This window comes from Acomys russatus, chromosome 28, assembly GCF_903995435.1.
Source record: "Acomys russatus chromosome 28, mAcoRus1.1, whole genome shotgun sequence".
Classification (NCBI taxonomy): Eukaryota; Metazoa; Chordata; class Mammalia; order Rodentia; family Muridae; genus Acomys; species Acomys russatus.
Genome location: NC_067164.1, coordinates 43185587 through 43203532, shown reverse-complemented (window position 1 = coordinate 43203532; position 17946 = coordinate 43185587). Strand labels below are relative to the sequence as shown.

Below are 17946 nucleotides of genomic sequence, written 5' to 3'. Positions count from 1 at the left end.
ACACAATAGCTCCTTAAAAGAGTAGGCTAGGGTCACAAATGTTTCCTGTAAAAGCCAAGAGGTAAATAATCTTGATTTTCTTGCAGTTTCCCAGCTTTGCCTTTGTATGAGAAGTGATGCTGGAGGAGTAAAGCTAGCAGGCTGGCTGTCCCCATAGAACACCTCACAGAAGCAGGGACGGCCGGCTTGGCCGTGGCTGAGGTGTGCCAACTCTAAAGACTTATCTTTCACTCAGTACACCTTTTTCCATGGACAGCTAGGCAACTCCCAGTGTCTCTCACATACATTCTGAGCACTCAACGGCCAGCCGTCATCTTTCAGCTGCTTGTAGGCCCTTGAGCTCCTACAATGCCATGATCAAGTCTCCATTTTGCTGCCTACCTCTAGCTAACTGAGCTGCAGTAAGCACGCGGCCTGGTGTGTGTAGCCATGTCTGGCTCTTGGGTCGTTAGCGTTTGTCTGCTGACTGATGCACCTAACAAGGGTGTTGGGCCTGCCCTTGAGTGCTTGCCACCTCCTTCCTTGATGCTGATTCACCTGAATCATCAGCCTCATTCTCTGCCGGCTCTTGTGTCCCCTGGTTGGCACTGCAACCCCAGCACCCATTTTCTGGCTGCTCTGGACTGGAAGGTTATATACACAGGACAGGTATGTTGCTGAGTATCCAGGCTATGTTTGAAACGGCTGTGGTAAGACAGTAACAGGTGGCTATCTAGAGATGGTTGCAGAAATGGCAGGGAAAAGTGAATGTAAACTTGTGCTGTGCTTTCTGTGGAAGGCAAGAAGTAGTGGTGGTTTACCCTGAGTAACTCCGTGGCCTCCGGGCTCACTGGGAGTCTCTGCTCATCGGGAATGCACAGGCAAAAGGAAGGTTGGTGTGTGTGTGAATTTGAAAAAGGAAGATAAGGCTGTAGGCAAGTAGGTTTGCCTGTGAGAACAGGCCGGCTGTTCATGAATTACAGAAATTAGCTGCCAGCAGAAGCAGTGTCCCCAGGAACTACAAGATGCCAGGCTGTCCAAAAACCATAAAATTTAAACAAAGTAAAGATTAGAAAGAAGGAGAAGGCAGTTGGCTAATGGTATAGCACCTTGCCGAGTTCAGCCTGTAAGCCGAGTTTGGGCAGCACACATGAGTCAAGACTCATCTTTCTGGAGGCCATAGTAGAAAACATTGTCTGCGTAAGCTTGCCAAGGAAGTCTCCACAACCTTCAGAATGCTGAGAACAGAACCTGGAGCGCTTGGTGACTAAAGGAGCAGAGGAGCTACAGGGTGGCCTAGAGAGGCAAGATGGGCCAGGCGTGGCAGCACCTGGCTTTAATCCCAGAACTTAGGAGATAGATGCAGGTGGGCTCTGAGTTCGAGGCCAGTGGGTCTACAAAGCGAGTCTAGGATAACCAGAGCCACACAGAGAAACCCTGTCTCAAGGGAAAAAAAACTTCCTGGAATTACTGGAAAGGACTGGGGAAGGTGGAGTGAGGTGGCTTCCAGGAACAGATAGATACAAGCTAGCTGTGGTGGCAGAACAGATCATGAGGCTACAAGGACCCTGGATCCCTCAGTTCCTGTTCAGCTCCTCACTGTCTTGGACTCTAGGGAAAGTAGAGATGCCTCTTGACTTTGGTCACCATCTGTACAGCAAGGCCCTAGGTTGCCTGACAGAACAAAGACAGTCTCCTGACAAGTTCTGTTCAGCATCTTCCCAGCCTAGAGCAGGCCTTGTTCACCCTGTGTGTGCAAAACATGCTTTTCATCATTAAGGCCACACATAGTCAGCATTTGGATGACCATGTTACCAGGGTTATGAAGAATATTTGTGACTTTGTTATTGTTTAATGTATTATTAGAGTCCCACCGTTGCAGACGCCCTACAAGGAAGTCTCACCAGCTCCAGCATCACAGTTATCCAGCAGAGCAGCACAAGGTCCTTCCCCCAGCCTTATTGGTTCATGGACTGGACCACCTCGGCAGCCCATCAGCATCTCAGGGCTGCTGCAGAGGCAGTGTGCAGGCAAGTGCTCAGCTGGCTCTCGCAGAAGAGTGCGCATGAGATGTTTATGTAGATACGTGTGCTAAGGGCAAGCACAGAGCCTCCAGTCCTGTCCGTCCTGGTTGTGAACTCAGCTAGCAGTACTCTGAACAACTAACCTGTCATGAAAAATGCAAAAATACATATTTAAGCCAGTGAACTCTTTTTTATTTTCAATGTATTTTTCTTCTTTCTTTTGTTTTTTGAGACATGGTTTCTCTGTGTTAATAGCCCTGGCTCTCCTGGAACTCACTCTGTAGACCAGGCTGGCCCCAAACTCAGGGAGATCCACCTACCTCTGCCTCCTGAGTGCTGGGATTAAAGGCATGCCTCACTACAACTGGCTCCAGCTTATTTTTCTTATTTGACATTTGCATTTTTTGTTTTCTTCAGCAGTATATAATTAGGGAGTCATTTCAAAGCTCACATCTCTTTATATCTCTTAATGCTTCCTACAGGGTCAGCATCCTCTGGGGGGATGGACATTGAGAAGAGGAGCCCATTTTTGCCCTCCACACCTGCAAATCTGTGCTCTGCAGCCAGCCCCTGGCATGTGTACATTCATCAGTAAATATCACTGATCATTCTAGAGAGATGATGTAACTAAATAAAGTAGCTTTCTGATAAAGTAGCTGTCTGGATAGCCTCGTGTACTTTTTTGGCAGTTGTATTATCCTGACACTGTAGAACACTCCTAAATGTGGGTGTGGAGGCTCAGGTTTGCTGGGCTTGGAATTCACAGAGATCTGCCTGCCTCTTCCTCCCTAGTGCTGGGATTAGGCATGTGCCACTATGCCCAGCTAGCAAGCACTCTTAATGACTGAGATATCGCTACACCCAAATTCCTAGAAGTTTATAAAATGTTATAAAATCCATATTTATGATATAAATGTTTTCTGTCATATAATAAATACATGATTACCAAATGCTAAGATGTTAGATAAATATATAATGTAAGTGATTTCCCATATTTATGATATCTCAATATGAACCGTGAGCCTAACCCTAGCCCATGGGGCAGGTGGACATGGGCTGACTGACTGCAAAAGGCCACAGCAGATGGAAGTCCACACTCATGTCTATATGTTTCTCAGGGAAACAATGTTTAAAGTAATGCTGAGGAGCCCAGCAGGTGCAAGGAGACCACTGTCTCACCTTACCACATTCTTCCCTCAGAGGAGCCCTTGCTCACAAGGTCTGGTTATTCAGATGTAATCTTTAAATTGTACAGTTTCTTCCATTGCTTTACATTACATTGTACACATAAAATTGAATACCATGATTTTTAGCATTGCACACTATTTTTATTTTGTCACAGTCGAGCTTTTGAGAGCCATTTAATTCCAGGGCACATTTGGTTGAGTTGAGATGTTTCCCCTTGGCACTTTCATCAGCACTTATCACCAGTTGTTGTTCTGTTCCTGTAATCTTCTCTTAAGGAAACATGTAGGTAGTTGCCCAATGCCTGCTGCTTTCACAGTGGTATCACTCCAGTATGGGGCTCCTGGGTGTCACCACTAGAAGCCCACAAGAGCAGGGTATTCAGAGGCAGTCAAGGGACAGTGGCGAGTGGTGTGAGCACTAGAGGGCGCTGGGCCACACAACCTGGAGCTTTGCTGTGTCCTGTTGGATTCATTTCGCAGAAAGACAAGCTATCTATTTAGTATTAAATTGTGAAAGGTTTAGGCAACTGAAGAAACTCACAAAAGCAAAAATAAATGACGAAGTCAGATAGAGTGTCCCTGGTTCCTGGTGAATAATTGAGCCAAGTTTATTAATGACACCAGGGAGAAATACTGGGAGCAACTGTGTGTTCCCAAAAGCTAAGGTATCTCAGGAGTGTTCCATGTGCAACAGCAGGAGAGTGAGCCTTAAAGACTATTACTCAGTATTTGGGGAAGGAGCAGAGTTTAACAGCCTTACTATCCTGGGTTCTTATTTAATACGTAATCAGCCTTTGATATATTTTAATATCTAATCATCTCCTTAGCCATAGCTCACCCAATAGGTACTCAGTGAATATTTTACCCACTATAACTGTCCATCTTCCTTTCTTCATTGTCCTCCCCCTTCTTGAGTGCACACTCCACATCACCCACCTCAATGTTTGAGACAGTCTTGCTGTATTGTCCAGGCTGTGTGTGCCACCATGGCTTCTTATTCAGCTTTTACTGTGAGGTAACATCACATGGAGTCAAATTGCATATACAAGAGCAAGTGACCAAGAGCGCGTGAGGCACAGCTGGACCCCCACAGGTCACAAGAAATAGTATTAAGAATCTGCCTCAGGCTGCAGAGATGGCCCAGAGGTTGACAGCACTGACTGCTTGTCTAGAGGTCCTGAGTTCAAGTCTCAGCAACCACATGGTGGCTCACAACCATCTATAATGTGATCTGATGCCCTCTTCTATCATGGAGGACAGCACTGTATTCATAATAAATAAATATTTTTTTTAAAAAATCTGCCTTAGGGACTGGACAGATGACGCCACAGTTAAAAGCACTTGCCACTCTTACATAGACCCAGGTATGGTTCCCAGTACCAATATGGTGCGTCACAACAGTCTGTAACTCCAGTACTCAGGGATCCAACCCCCTCTTCTGGCCTCCACTGGAATTATCTGCATGTGGTTCAGACGTACATGAAAGCAAAACACCCATACACATAAGAATAAGTAAATCTTTTTTTAAAATCTGTTCCAATCAAACTTGGTAACACATGCCCTAATCCCAGAACTCGGGAAGCTGAGGCAGGGAGATTTGGATGTCTAGGATACATAGTAAGATCCTATCTACACACACACACACACACACACACACACACACACACTGACACTCAGTCACATGGCAGACAGGCCCAGAAGATAGGAAATATAGGGGACATGAGAGTTATCTGGGCTCTCATAATGCCTTCTAACATAGGACAGAATGGGATGACCCAGATGGGGATCCAGTACAGAAATGGGCCTCTGTCACTTCTCTGCAGAGTGGGAACAGAGTCAACAGTAAGTGGCAAGAAAGTCCTGAATATGGAGGAGGGGGCTAGGCCAGGAGGCTGTGATGTGGAACCCCACAGGGAGAATGATCACCCAGCCGAGAATGGCTCAGGAGGGCAAAGGTGGCTGTAGAACTGTGGGCTGAGCACATGGCTCTAAGGAGGGCTCAGAGGGAAGGGTGGTAGGCATTGACGTGATAGCAGCCTGCTGGCTTCTCCAATGGCAGGGGAGACCATCTGTTGAGAGCTGTGGCCAGGCTTAGTGAAGAAAACCGCTACTGTTAAACAGTCCACACCTAAATTTACAAGTCAGCTTAGGACCTAAGTCCAGTGGGTAGATGACTGGTCACCTCTTCGTCCCTTCCCACATCAGCAGCTTTCTCTAGGCACCCTTGTAGGAGACCTTGTGTAGACATACCTCCAGGTGAATATGCAGGGAGCAATGTGCCTTTTGCTCATTTTAGGAACTGTTTTTCCATATAAGTCTGCTCACAATTCCATACATATGCATGGTTTTGAAGTCAGATCTACCTACTAAAAACTTCTAATCTCTACTTTGGGCCTCATTGGCTCTCTCTCCATCTCTGGACCTAACTGGTTCTCTATGGTTTGTTTTTCCACCTTCACCAGTTTCCTGTTCACATCTCAGCTGTGTATCAGTAGAAGGTTCTTGAAAGGATGCAGCACTTGCCCACAATGACCATTACCAGCACCCAAGTATGTCCCTTGCAAACAGTGAGTTCTGTGCCTCATTCACATTTCCCTGAGCAGTAAATAATTCTGAGCCTCCTTAGTGCTTTCTCTCCTCTGCCCTTCCACACTTTCTTCCTCAAATGTATCTCCTGGGCATCCTAGACACTCCTTGGCTCTCAGCTGAACCTCTCTGCTCCCACACCAGAATCTCTGTTTTCCAATGGTGCCAGCATGTCCCTTCTCTTGTGCCCTAGCTGAGCTGACCAGATTCTGAGTCCAACCTCAACCTCCCCCCTTCTTGGCTTTCCATCTCTTAAGAGTCAGAATTGCCAGCCATTTGGCAGAGGTTACACTTTCAGCTTTAATTTTTCCATGGATAAAGAATGTAAATTTAGGTATTACCTTACAATGTGCTTTTCGAAAATGAGTGGTAGATCTGAGCACTGTGTCCCAGTGGCACACAGAACCTACGACCAACGGCGTGCTTCCCGGGGGGACCAGAGTGCTTAGCCTCAGCTAAACCTTTCCTGACCAAAGCATTCAGGCAGCTGCTGGTGTAGGCCTATCATCGGGAACCTAGAAATCATAAGTGTGGGGACCCTGCATACTCCCATTCACCAGTCCCGGCACGGAACTTTATTAAAAGAACAATCCAGAAGCCCCAAAACAGACAGGAAGACCTGGGACTCAGGCTCAGGAAGTGGGCCAACATACAGGAGATGGGTCTAGGCAAATGTCCCAAAGCCCTCTGCTCCAGCCACCTCTGCTGACCTATCACCAGAAGACACTCCCACTTGAGCCTGAGTCACTCTTAGTTGGCCCTGGAAGCAATGGTGTTCCTCCTGGGCCCCTAGCCAGCCTCGTAGGCCCGCACCGTGAGAACTGACCCAGCCTGAACACCAGATGGGATGGAGCAGGTAGACAGCCCCAAGTGTCAAACCTGTCCCCCCTCAAGCACTTAAGAAGCCATGGTTTGTCTGAGCAGGACAAAGGTTCTTTCAAACACAAGCAATTATAAATACTAAGGGATGTTTTGAACAAGTTTTCAGACTAAGAGGAAATTCCTAAAATTCTTATGTGGTAAATTCAAACCTTCACACTGACTTCACTGGTACTGAACATTTCTGTTGGGTAGGGATGGCACCAGCAGAAGGAGAGCCTGGGAGTAAGCGTGACCGTAATCTGATATGCTACCAAGCCCCGCTCCAGGTCTCTTCCTGTATCAGTGCTAATCGGTTTACAAAGCCCAAGAGACCCCACATCCCCACAGAGGGATGCCCACTGGGGAGCTGGGCAGAGAATGTACTGGACACACGGACACACACACACACACACACACACACACACACACACACACACACACCACAAGCCATTCGTCACTGCTATCCTGAGTCCTGGAACATTTCCACAATTTGCCTTTGTTTTATGACATTGCCTTATTTTCCCCCCGAGACAAGGTTTCTCTGTGTAGCCATGGCTGTCCTAGACTCACATTGGCCCAAAGTCACAGTGATCTTCCTACCTCTGCCTCCGAATGCGGGCCCAATTCTGTTTCTTTAAGCTAGTTGCTAGGCTTTAGCTTTAATGTGGTGAATTCTCTTGTGTGTTAATCAGTTAACCTAGAACATGCCCCAGGACCCACAGCAGCCCCAGGAAGAATGCCCAGGGCTCTGAGGTCCATTAGTCTCAAGGTAATACACACTTGCTAGCCCCAGCTGAGGGCGCCCCAGCCTTCACTCTAACAAAGGTTTTTGCTCTATACTTTTCAACTTGTCACAAAGTGATACTTAAGATAATATGTAGTTGAAAACGTCACTAAACAAATCTTTTAAGATACAAAGTACAAGCTTGTTTCTTTCTAATAAGTGCTTATTTCACAGTGTCTAGATTCAATTAATGTAAAACTATGGACAGACTGGAGCCATAGAAGTTTCTAAAATGCATGCCTATGCTGTGCATGCTTCTTCTGGGAATAGTCACCTGCTGTGCAAAGCTGAGCAGCAGCTGGGCTATGTGCCAAGAGACAGTCTTGAAAAACCTTAGTCTGGCTTCAGGGCCTAATGACTCTTTCTCCATCTCAGTACTTTGCATCAGCATCCCTACTTTTTTTTTTTTTTTTTTTTTTTTGAGACAGGGTTTTTCTGTGTAGCCTTGGCTGTCCTGGACTCGCTTTATAGACCAGGCTGGCCTCGAACTCACAGCCATCCGCCTGCCTCTGCCTCCCGAGCACTGGGATTAAAGGCGTGCGCCACCAAACCTGGCTCAGCATCCCTACTTATACCATACCCAACCAGGGCTACAAGAAAATCTCCTTGTGGGGATTGGGCCAAGTATCCACTGCACGTTGGCCCTCTTGGGCTATGTGCTACAGGATAGCCCTTCATCTGAAGCTGTCAGCAAAACCTCTCCCTACCATGCTAGTTGGTGAGTCTAGATGTGCAAGTATCTTGGGGACTGGCAACATAAGATCTGGGAATGCAGAAGGTAGCATCTGCACCAAAGACAGAGATATCACAGGGACAACCCAGAGTGTCCACAGATGGGTACACCAGGGACTGGCTTTACAAATGCCAAAGTTATAAACATCCTTGAGTTAGATGTAAATGCACCAAGACCAAGCCTCACAGGTAGTGCTGAGGAAAAAGACAAGTCAGCAGTAGGTATATGAAATCCCATCAGCCTGGTCCAGCTTCTGCTGTCAGGATTACTCTCATTGTTCATCTCAGTTGGCCAACAAGTATTTCGTTATCAGTTGGCACTCACATAGTTGCCTTCGGTGAACACATGTAGTTCCCTGTCTGTGGGCACATATGTGGTCCCTTTATTTGGCACATATGTAGTCCCTCTTCTGTGGGGACAATTGGCTTCCCCTCAAGTACCACAACTGGTCCCTGTCACTAGGCACATGCACAGCTCCCCATCAGTGGACATGTACTGGGAAGTCCTTGCTGCACCTAAAATTCTAATGTCTTCAGGAAAAATGCCAACTCTGCTGTCAGGTGAGCCCAGAAAACCCACTGTACAGAGCTTCTGTTTGACTGGCCTACCAGCCACCCAGCTACAAGACCCAATATGGGACAGCTGTGGACAGCCATGGTCCTGTGGGCTCCCGGGGATGGTGTTGAGGCTACACAAGAAACGCAGAAATACATGATGTTTTTGAGCCTCTCAGGAGTGTGGCATTAACTCAACCCCAGGCACTGATGCCAGGACCTATGATCTTAATCATAACAATACATTGTCATTGATATTGGGTGTGCCCCTGTGCAGTCACTTATGGGAAACACAGGGTGAACTGTCTTGGAGTAGGTCTGCAGTCAGAAGAGAGTGCCACTACTGCCTGCTTTGAAGCATTTTCCCATAATTCTATGTTTCCCTTTTCAAAAATTAAACTATCTGGGGAGAGCTAGGGAGATGGCTCAGGGTAAAGTACCTGCCATATAAGCAGGAGGATCTAAGTTGAGATTCCCAGCACCCCTAAAAGGTAGAAATGCTGGTGCACACCTGTAGCTGACCTTTGCTACGTTGTGGGTTCTTCCTTTTCCCACCCTTTATAACCCGCCCCATTTCACCCTCTAACACTAGATCACTAGATAGGAGAGAAACAAGGATAGAGGGTGTGGTGGCGCATGCCTTTAATCCCAGCACTCGGAAGACAGGGGCAGGAGGATCTCTGTGAGTTCAAGGCCAGCCTGGTCTACAAAGCGAGTCTAGGACAACCAAGGCTACACAGAGAAACCCTGTCTCGAAAAACAAAAACCAAAATAAAATATTCACAAAGATTCACCTGCCTCTGTGCCCTGCCCCCCTCCTCTCTTCCCACCCCCCCCCCCATGCCCCACCACCAATGCTGCCATTAAAGGCATGTGCCATCATGCCTGGCTATATTTTGTTACTTTTGTTACTTCTTTGACCATGGCTACTAACAAACTGCAGCCAACCCCCCTAAATGACCAACAACCACCCACTCCTCCTGGGGGGGGGTCCTAGCACTTTTATACCCTCTGAAAAGTTCCCAGAATTCCAAATGTCACACAGCCACAGCAACTATCTGCAGCTGGCAAAACCACACCTCTGGTAGAGTATGGGGCAAATCACAGTCAGCGGCTGTGGACGATCCGAAGCAGCCCCACACCCCACACCTAAGGTTAATGCAAAAACACATTCTTATATTTCTGTGTTTTTAAAGAAACGAAAATTCCAAAATTGTCACTATGCACACCTGTAACCCTGGCTCTAGAGATGTAGGGCAACCCATTGGGCAGCCAGAATGGCTGAATTGGTGAGTTTCAGGTTCAGTGAAAAACCCTGTCCTTTTTTGCTAGTAGATTTTGAGCTGTGGTTCTTCAGTGTAGCCCTGGCTATCCTAGAGCTCACTCTCTAGACCAGGCTGGCCTCAAACTCAGAGATCTGCCTGCCTCTGCCTCCCAAATTCTGAGATTAAAGTTGTGTGCTACTACCACTCAGCCTGAAAAACTGTATTTTGAAAAATAAAGATGGATGAGGCCATGTTGGTGTCTGTAATCCATGCTGTCTGGGTTTGTAGTCCTACTGCAGCCAGGGGCCATGTTGCCATGAGTGGCCTTCACTGCCACGTCAGGCTTTGTTGATGTCCTTGGCCTATTCTGCTGTCACCGGCTATTGTGGTATCCTTGGCCTGTGAAGCAGCAGGTGTCCATGTTGATGTCTGTGGTTTGCGCTGCTGTGGGAGACCAAGCTGGGGTCTGTGGCACGCGCTGATGCTTGTGGTCTGTGCTTTCACCAGAGGCCATGTGGGGGGTCCATGATCTGTGTCCCCACTGACTCTAAAGGGTAAGGCAGCTAATCCCAGCACTCTGGAGGCAGAGCGAAATGAATCTCTGCGTTCAAGTCCAGCCTAGTCTACAGAGGAAATCCTAGGACTGCCAAAGCTACACAGAGAAACCCTGTCTGGGCCAGGGGAGGAAGCAAGGAAGCTGCTTTTGCAGTGGTGTCAGTGACTGACAGTTGGGAAAGACGGATGTGGAAGGTTTCTGTGACAACTCTAGCCCCACCCCCGAAAAAGTAACAGCCTAGACAGAAAGACATCAAAGAGAACTCTTAAAACTTGTAATCTCGGCACTTGGGAGGCAGAGGCAGGTGGATCACTATGAGTTCGAGGCCAGCCTGGTCTACAAAGTGAGTCTATGACAGCCAAGGCTACACAGAAAAACCCTGTCTCGAAAAAACCAAAAACCAACCAACCAAACAAACAAACCAAAAACTTGTAATGAAGCCTTGATCGGAATCCGTCTTGGCCTCATACCTCCCCCCCCCCCAAAAAAAAAACAAAAAAATTGTAATGATGCTGAAGTGTAGCTCTCCACAATTGATGGGATATGGGTGGGGAAGGACCCGGTTTTCTTTAAGGGGCTGGCCACTGGGAGTTTGACCATGCTCTGGTAAGCAACACAAATTGGACTTGTTTTTTTCTTCTATTTTTGGCGGGGGAGCATGGAAGGACTAGAAGGTGAGGAATGGACCCAGGAGGCCTGGAGGTGAGTGTGATCGGGGTACATGATATGAAATTCCCAAATAACCAATAAAAATATTATGTAACAAAAAAGTATGTCAGTTCAGACATGGTGGCACAGTCCTGTAATCCCAGCACTCATGATGCAGAAGCAGGTGGATCCCTTTGAGTTCCAGGCCAGCCAAGATTATGAGTAGTGAATCTCTGTCTTAAATAAAATAAAATAAAAGTATGTTCTTCTCTTTCCCTTAAAAAAATAAAATAAAATAAAGTGGAGAATTACGGTGATAAGACCCCTAACATTGACCTCTGACTTCCACACAGTGTGTGCACATTTATGTGCACCTGTATGCACATGTGCACATGCACCACACACTTATACACACAAAACTAATCTATTGGGGCTGGAGTGTGGCTCAGTGATAAAGCATGAACAAAAACTTGGGTCCAGTGCTCAGCACCACATTCAGGTTTCTTTTTAATTTTGTGTTACTGTTTTCATTCACTGTATGGATCTGTGAGTGCATGTGCCACTGGGCGTACAGAGGTTAGAGAGCAGCTTGCAGACGTGATCTCTTTCCTTCCATGAAGTGAGTCTCGGGTAAAATTCAAGCCACCAGGCTTGGCAGCAAGCACTTTCACCTACTGAACAATTTTGCAGGCCCTCAAATTTTTAAATCCAAAAAAAAATTTTTTTAAGTAGGCACAATAGTGAGCAACTTAGGGCAGTGTTGCAGGGCCCTTATTCCTAAGATCTCTCCTGTCCCTGGCCTGACTGTGGGCATGTCAGCCTCTGTTTGCTATTGTGAGGACATGAGCATTAGTCATGAGACGAGGATCTACCAATCCTTGCCTTTTCTTCTCACCCAGAGGCAGTTGGGCCCTGCCATGCAGTTCAACCTCAGGGAGACTGATAGACAGGCAGAGGGCTTCTTGAGCAGACAGGGTTACCTGCACCAGGCCAGATACCAGAAGTTTCTGACAGTCTGGAGTGTAACAACAGATTAGACCAACAGAAAGGAAATAGAACTTTGTGGAGGGGAAGCAGAGGCCACTCTGGTCTGTGCAGGTTTTGGGGGGTGCCTGGCTAAGTGAGTTTCAACCCACATCAACACTGTGTGGGGAACATAAAGCTTTGGGTAGCTGCTCACATCACCACCACATGGGGCAGGAGCTGCAGGGTTGGCACGGTCAGGGTGGGCATGAATTGGTGAGCACCTATGGAGAGGATGTGGTGAGTCCAAAGAGTTCCTAAAAAGCTGCTGATAAAATGTCTCATCTGTGGGGTAGTGTCACCTCATTTTCCAGAAGCAATAGGTCATGTTTTCTTACTTTTATTCATAAAGCTCCCTCCAGAAGGGCTCCTGTGGCCACGCAGCATAGAACATCGTGAAACAGATCCTCTCTCCTTCAAAGGGTGCCATCCGAGCAAAGCAAAGCAGCCTACAGAGCACACTGGGGCCTCGGAGCCCATGTGTCTGGCCAGGAACCCAAACTTTCCTCCCCCAAGGGAACTTCAGAACACCTGGAAGGGACCCCAGCATCCCAGGAGAATGGTCAGGGGACCCAGGACCCCAGTGCTGTCCCTGTGTCTGCTGCCTGAGACAGTGTACGGCTCATAGCAGAAGAGGAAAGAATTTGGTATTTGGAGTCAGGGCCCTTTAGAAACCTCAGGAATCCGTTTTCAGGAAATGTCTTTTCTCCTGCCACAGAAACACTGAGAAGTGAGACCCTGAACTCCTCTGAGCCTTCTGTAGCTCTTCCTAAGCTGAACATGGGGAGGGCCTAGGCCTCAGGGCCCTGTTGAGGTGAGGTATTGGGAGAATATCCAGGGTGTGAGGGCTATCAGGGGTGCCCAAGGAGACTGCCAGACGCCAGGAAGGGGAGGTCTAGGTTTAGCCAAGAGGGGACAGCAGAGGAGGTGACATAGGGTGAGGGCTGGGAAGACCCAGAGAACACAGGGGCAAGACTCTGGCACCTAGGTAGACTGCTCACCATCTCTAGCTCTGTCCCTCCTGTATCCCCTCCCATGGGCTGTGCTGTCTTACCTAACTATAGCTCGGGCTCTGGGGCCAAGGTCTGGATAGGGTGGAATGAGACAGCACACTGTCCACATAGGTTTGCATCATCCCATAACCCTCACTCCTTTGTGAGGGGCTAAGATGGCCAGACTCTGTTGCTCCTGAGCTGATGTGGGGACAAGTAAAACCTTAGGAACCCAAATCCAGACTTGAAGGTGTCAGAGCTGGTGACCCAGGGACATAAATGTGTCTGGGTTGGGGCTCCAGTTACAGAAACTGAACCCCATGACCTTTCTCTCCCAAGGAGGGTCCCTTTGGCTCTCTTTGCTGTTCGTGGGCTGACCCCACAGAATGTGTCCTGGAATCTCCTTACACCATATTACCTACACTAGGACCTGAGGCCCCATGGGAACAGCCTGTACACTGTGACTCCTGGCATTCAACATTCAGTGGCGTGTAACAAAAAATAGGCTCTATTTTAGGGGTCACTTTTCAAACCCAGCATTCGAGAAACCAAGAGGATGTGGGAAAAGTAATGGGCCTCAGACAAAGAAGCCATAGTTTTCGCTGCTTGTCTCTTCCTGGCCCTGGGAAACTTGGTCCTGACACCAGGTCCTAGGCTACAGGAAGTGAAGACACTGCAGTTCCCCTAGGGACTGGCTAAGTGCTTCCAGTGAGGTGCATGTGAGAAGGCTGCTGCCAGCCTGGCCACAGAGGCAGCTCAGACCTGTTTCCTGCTGAGACGACCCTCCCGTCCTGCTTAGTTTTAATGCTTCTAATTTCTCTGTTTCTACATTTCAGACTGACACTTGGCAGAAAACTGATTCGCAGCGAGGCTTTTCTGAGCCAAGACTTCCGTGAGGACAGACTGGCTAATGATTTGAGTACACGGCCCTGGAGCACTGGAGAAGGCCCTCTTATTAAAAGTTTGTTTTCTCTGCAAAGTTGAGCTGTAGAATCTACCCAGGCCTTTCTTATCTGTAGTGGGGGCAGCAGTGGAGGTAGCCCTGGTGTGCATCTGCACACATTCACTGCAGGAAATACGAGAAGAGGCATCGAATTCTCCCGTTGTGAGGAAGCACAAAGGCTTTGCCCACAGGCAGCCCTGTTCACACGACCCCTGGGGCAGGCCATCCAAGAGGCCCCTTATTTCCCCCTGCCCACTCTGGTAGAGCAGAAGTCCTCGTACCCTAGGATAGAGCAGGATACATTTTGACTTCTAGAATTCTCTGCATCACCATCTTTACCTGTGTCCAGCTCCAGCCCCCAGAGGATTGGTTTGCCCTGAGTTACCTCACATGAACCGAAAGCCCTGCTGGTCATCTGTCTGACCACTGGGTAGTAGGCAGGCACCTCTATGCCTGGTTCTGAGCTACTCAAGTCTTACTTGTGTTCATGTGTGTCTGTAAGTAGGGGGGTGGGTATGTGTGGAGGTGTGTGTGTGTGCGTGTGTGTGTTCATGCGCACTCATTTGTATGCAGGAGTATATGTTGGTGGAGGTACACACGGACGGGTACATGTACATGAGTACATGGAGGCCAAAAGGCCGCAGGTGTCATTCCTCAGATGCTATCGATTATGGGAGGGGGGAACAGAGTCTCTCACTGGCCTAGAATTCACCAAGTTGGCTTGGCTGCCTGGCCAGGGAGCCCTGGGGACCCCTCTGTGCCTCCCCAGCACTGAGGTTACAAGCTCTATGCCCAGCTTGTTTTATGCAGCCGTTGAGGTCAAACTCAACTCTTCATTCTTGTGGAGCAAGCATTTTACCAGGTGCTGCTCAAGAAACTCTTGTCAAGCTGGAGAGATGGTTCCGAGGTTAAGAGCACTGGCTGCTCTTCTAAAAGTACTGAGTTCAATTCCCAGCAACCACATGATGGCTCACAACCATCTTTAATGAGATCTGGTGCCCTCTTCTGGTGCACATGTATAAATGTTGCAGCCCCACGCTCCTGATATATACTTACAAATACCATTATATATACAATATGTATTTACAAATACAAAATATATACTTACATACACAAAAGAAAAAGAAAAGAAACTCTTGTCACCTCAGCTCTCTGGAGCTTTCAGCCTGTGGTCCTCCACAGGTAGCAATACTTTTGAGTAGGAAGAACAGGACTCTCTGGTCACTGAAACTTCTAGGTGCCTTGAGTATATACCTGAGGACCCAGCCTACTCAGGCGACTGGGGGCTCCAGTTTGCCTGGTGAGTTCTTTGTAACTTGGTGTCTTGACTATACTACACCAAAAACCATCCTCTGCCTTCCAAGAAAGCAGGCCAGGGGTGAGAGGCTTGTGCCAGGTGAGTGGGCACAGGCACTGGGCCCTGGCATAAGAGGATCCTGGCTCAGCATATAAGTGCCTGGAAGCCTCAGCCCAGCAGGCTCCTCCTTGCCAAGGACACTAGGACAAACAAGGGACCTGCCCTTTGTTACCTCATGGTACATTCTCTCCAGAAACTAGGTCTCCCCATGGTTGGAGAAGTACTGGGAGACCCTGAGCTCTCCCCTAACCTAGCATTACAGAGCTGGTTCACTTTGAGCACACTAAGCTATGTAGATGCACACTACTGCACACACCCATTTATACACAGACTCGTGTGCATGGACATATTGGCTACCAGGGCACACAGAATGATACTTGGGAGATTTGGGCCTGGTAAGGTTTATTTGAGGGTCAGCCTATGGAACTATGGGGCTGATGCTCCCATTGCTGCCTACTCTAGGACACAAGGGTGACTTTCTAGCCCCTCACAAGCCAAGGCACTCTTACCAGGTTGGCAGGCAGACACACACGCGCCTCCCGCCTCCACATCTCCCCTCCCTACCAGGTCCAGCATGGACGCTATGTCTGCCTGGTGAGTACTCAGTGAGAGGCCAGTTCAGTGGCAACTGCTGCATAGCTCGGAGCCAGCACTCCCTGGGTCTGTTTTCCAGTGGAAACTGAAACAACAGCCCAGAGGGATTTTTTGCTGATTCATCCAAAGCCCAACACCTGAGGCTGGTGACCCTTACAGGGACCAGGATAAGTTAGCTTCTTCCAACCTAACAGGCACACAGAGTTCATCTTCAGAGGGGGAAGTGGGAAATGGAGTGCCTGCCAAGAAGACTCTGAAGGCCCCTGTTGAGACTAACCCCAGGAGCAGTGTAGCCCCAAATGCCCCGGCAATGCTACAACTTGGTAGGGACATGCTTTTGTCCTGCATACACTCCCTGGCCCTCTGAGATCTCCGTGGGGGCAGACTTCTGCCCACCCCACCCCCACTAGGTACCTTGCCATTGGCGAAATAAAGCTGTTGATTCTGCAACACACACACACACACACACACACACACACACACACCAGCCAAACTTTTGGAAAACAGAAGGCCTACAGAAAACAGAAGGTGCTTGCCATGTCTGTAGAGGGACCTGAGTGGGAGCCCTTTGAAGCTGCAGCTGCTGGCATCCACAATATCAGAGATCTTTGGGTGGGGTCAGCTTTCTTGGCTCCCAGCTTTCCCACCTAAGCCCTATCCTGACTTAGGGCCACTCATCTGATCAATATTCACCTTAGAAACTTATGCTCCAAAGAAAGTAGAGGCAATCCCCATCACAGTCAAGGGCTCCCAGAAACCCAGAGCAAGGGTCTGTTTTTACGCCTAGACATGGGCCCTGCCTAGCTCGTGATACTGTTACCGGTATAAACTGTGTCCTTCAGGACTGGCATGTCCACTGGTCACTGCAAGCATGAGGTCTCTGAATCCCTAGAGTCACATCCTTGAGAACTTTTCTCTTCCCAAGATCAGCCATGCTTGGATGCTGTGGATGCAGCATCCACAAATAATTCAGAACCTAGAACCACCCACCCAGTAGGCAGCTAGTCCACTTTGGAATCACTATGTATATAGAAACATCTATAGGGACTGGAAAGTTGGCTTGTGTGAGGAAGCTACCCAAGCCATCCAGTGTATTATTTTCAGAAAGTTTTATGGCTGCTCTTAGAAAGAAAGCCGAGTATTTCCTGTCACATAAGGCCCTCCGGGAGAGCCAGCTATTCTTCACAGCCTGGTCTAACCTGCCTTGAAGCTCCCAGACAATGTGGCAATGTCCCTTTATCCTGACTGAAGCACCGTGGACAAGAGCAACAGGCAAAGCCGGGCGTGGTGGCACACGCCTTTAATCCCAGCACTCGGGAGGCAGAGGCAGGCGGATCGCTGTGAGTTCGAGGCCAGCCTGGTCTACAAAGTGAGTCCAGGATGGCCAAGGCTACACAGAGAAACCCTGTCTCGAAAAACCAAAAAAAAAAAAAAAAAAAAAAAAAGAGCAACAGGCAAAAGCTGCCCTGTGGAAGCTTCACCTCAGTTCCTCATGGCAGGGAGGAAAACCTTTCTCCACAGCTGGGTAGGGCACCTAATCCCACAGACCCTTAGCTGGTTTCTACCCATTAACTAACAAGACTGACCCAAGGGCCATCCAGGGCCAAAGAGGCAAGAACACAGGATGGACGGATGGCTAGAGGTCCTAGTGAGAGGGATGTCTTCAATAGAGAACAGGATTTAAAAGGACACGTATACCAGACCTGGTCATACCACACATGGAATATGCAAAGCAGGAGTCCAGATCATATGCCCTTCAGGTTCAGATGACCAAGCCCCCACGAGTGTCCCCTCTGCAGGACCCACGCTGGGCCCTGGGCTGAGAGGATGGTTTACAGGCTGGTAAGGAGCTAGAACTAT

At 48.4% G+C, this 17946-nt stretch overlaps 1 protein-coding gene across 1 annotated transcript in view; it reads left to right on the top strand.

Moving 5' to 3' along the window:
- Positions 1-2637, top strand: part of Rnf212 (ring finger protein 212) — a 30874-nt gene extending 28237 nt beyond the window's left edge. Inside the window, exons 11-12 of the mRNA XM_051170505.1 lie at positions 1846-2009; positions 2486-2637. Of these exons, the coding sequence (XP_051026462.1) occupies positions 1846-2009; positions 2486-2598 (277 nt within the window). The 3' untranslated portion in view covers positions 2599-2637. The remainder of the gene's footprint in view (positions 1-1845; positions 2010-2485) is intronic.
- Positions 2638-17946: the final 15309 nt, after the last annotated feature.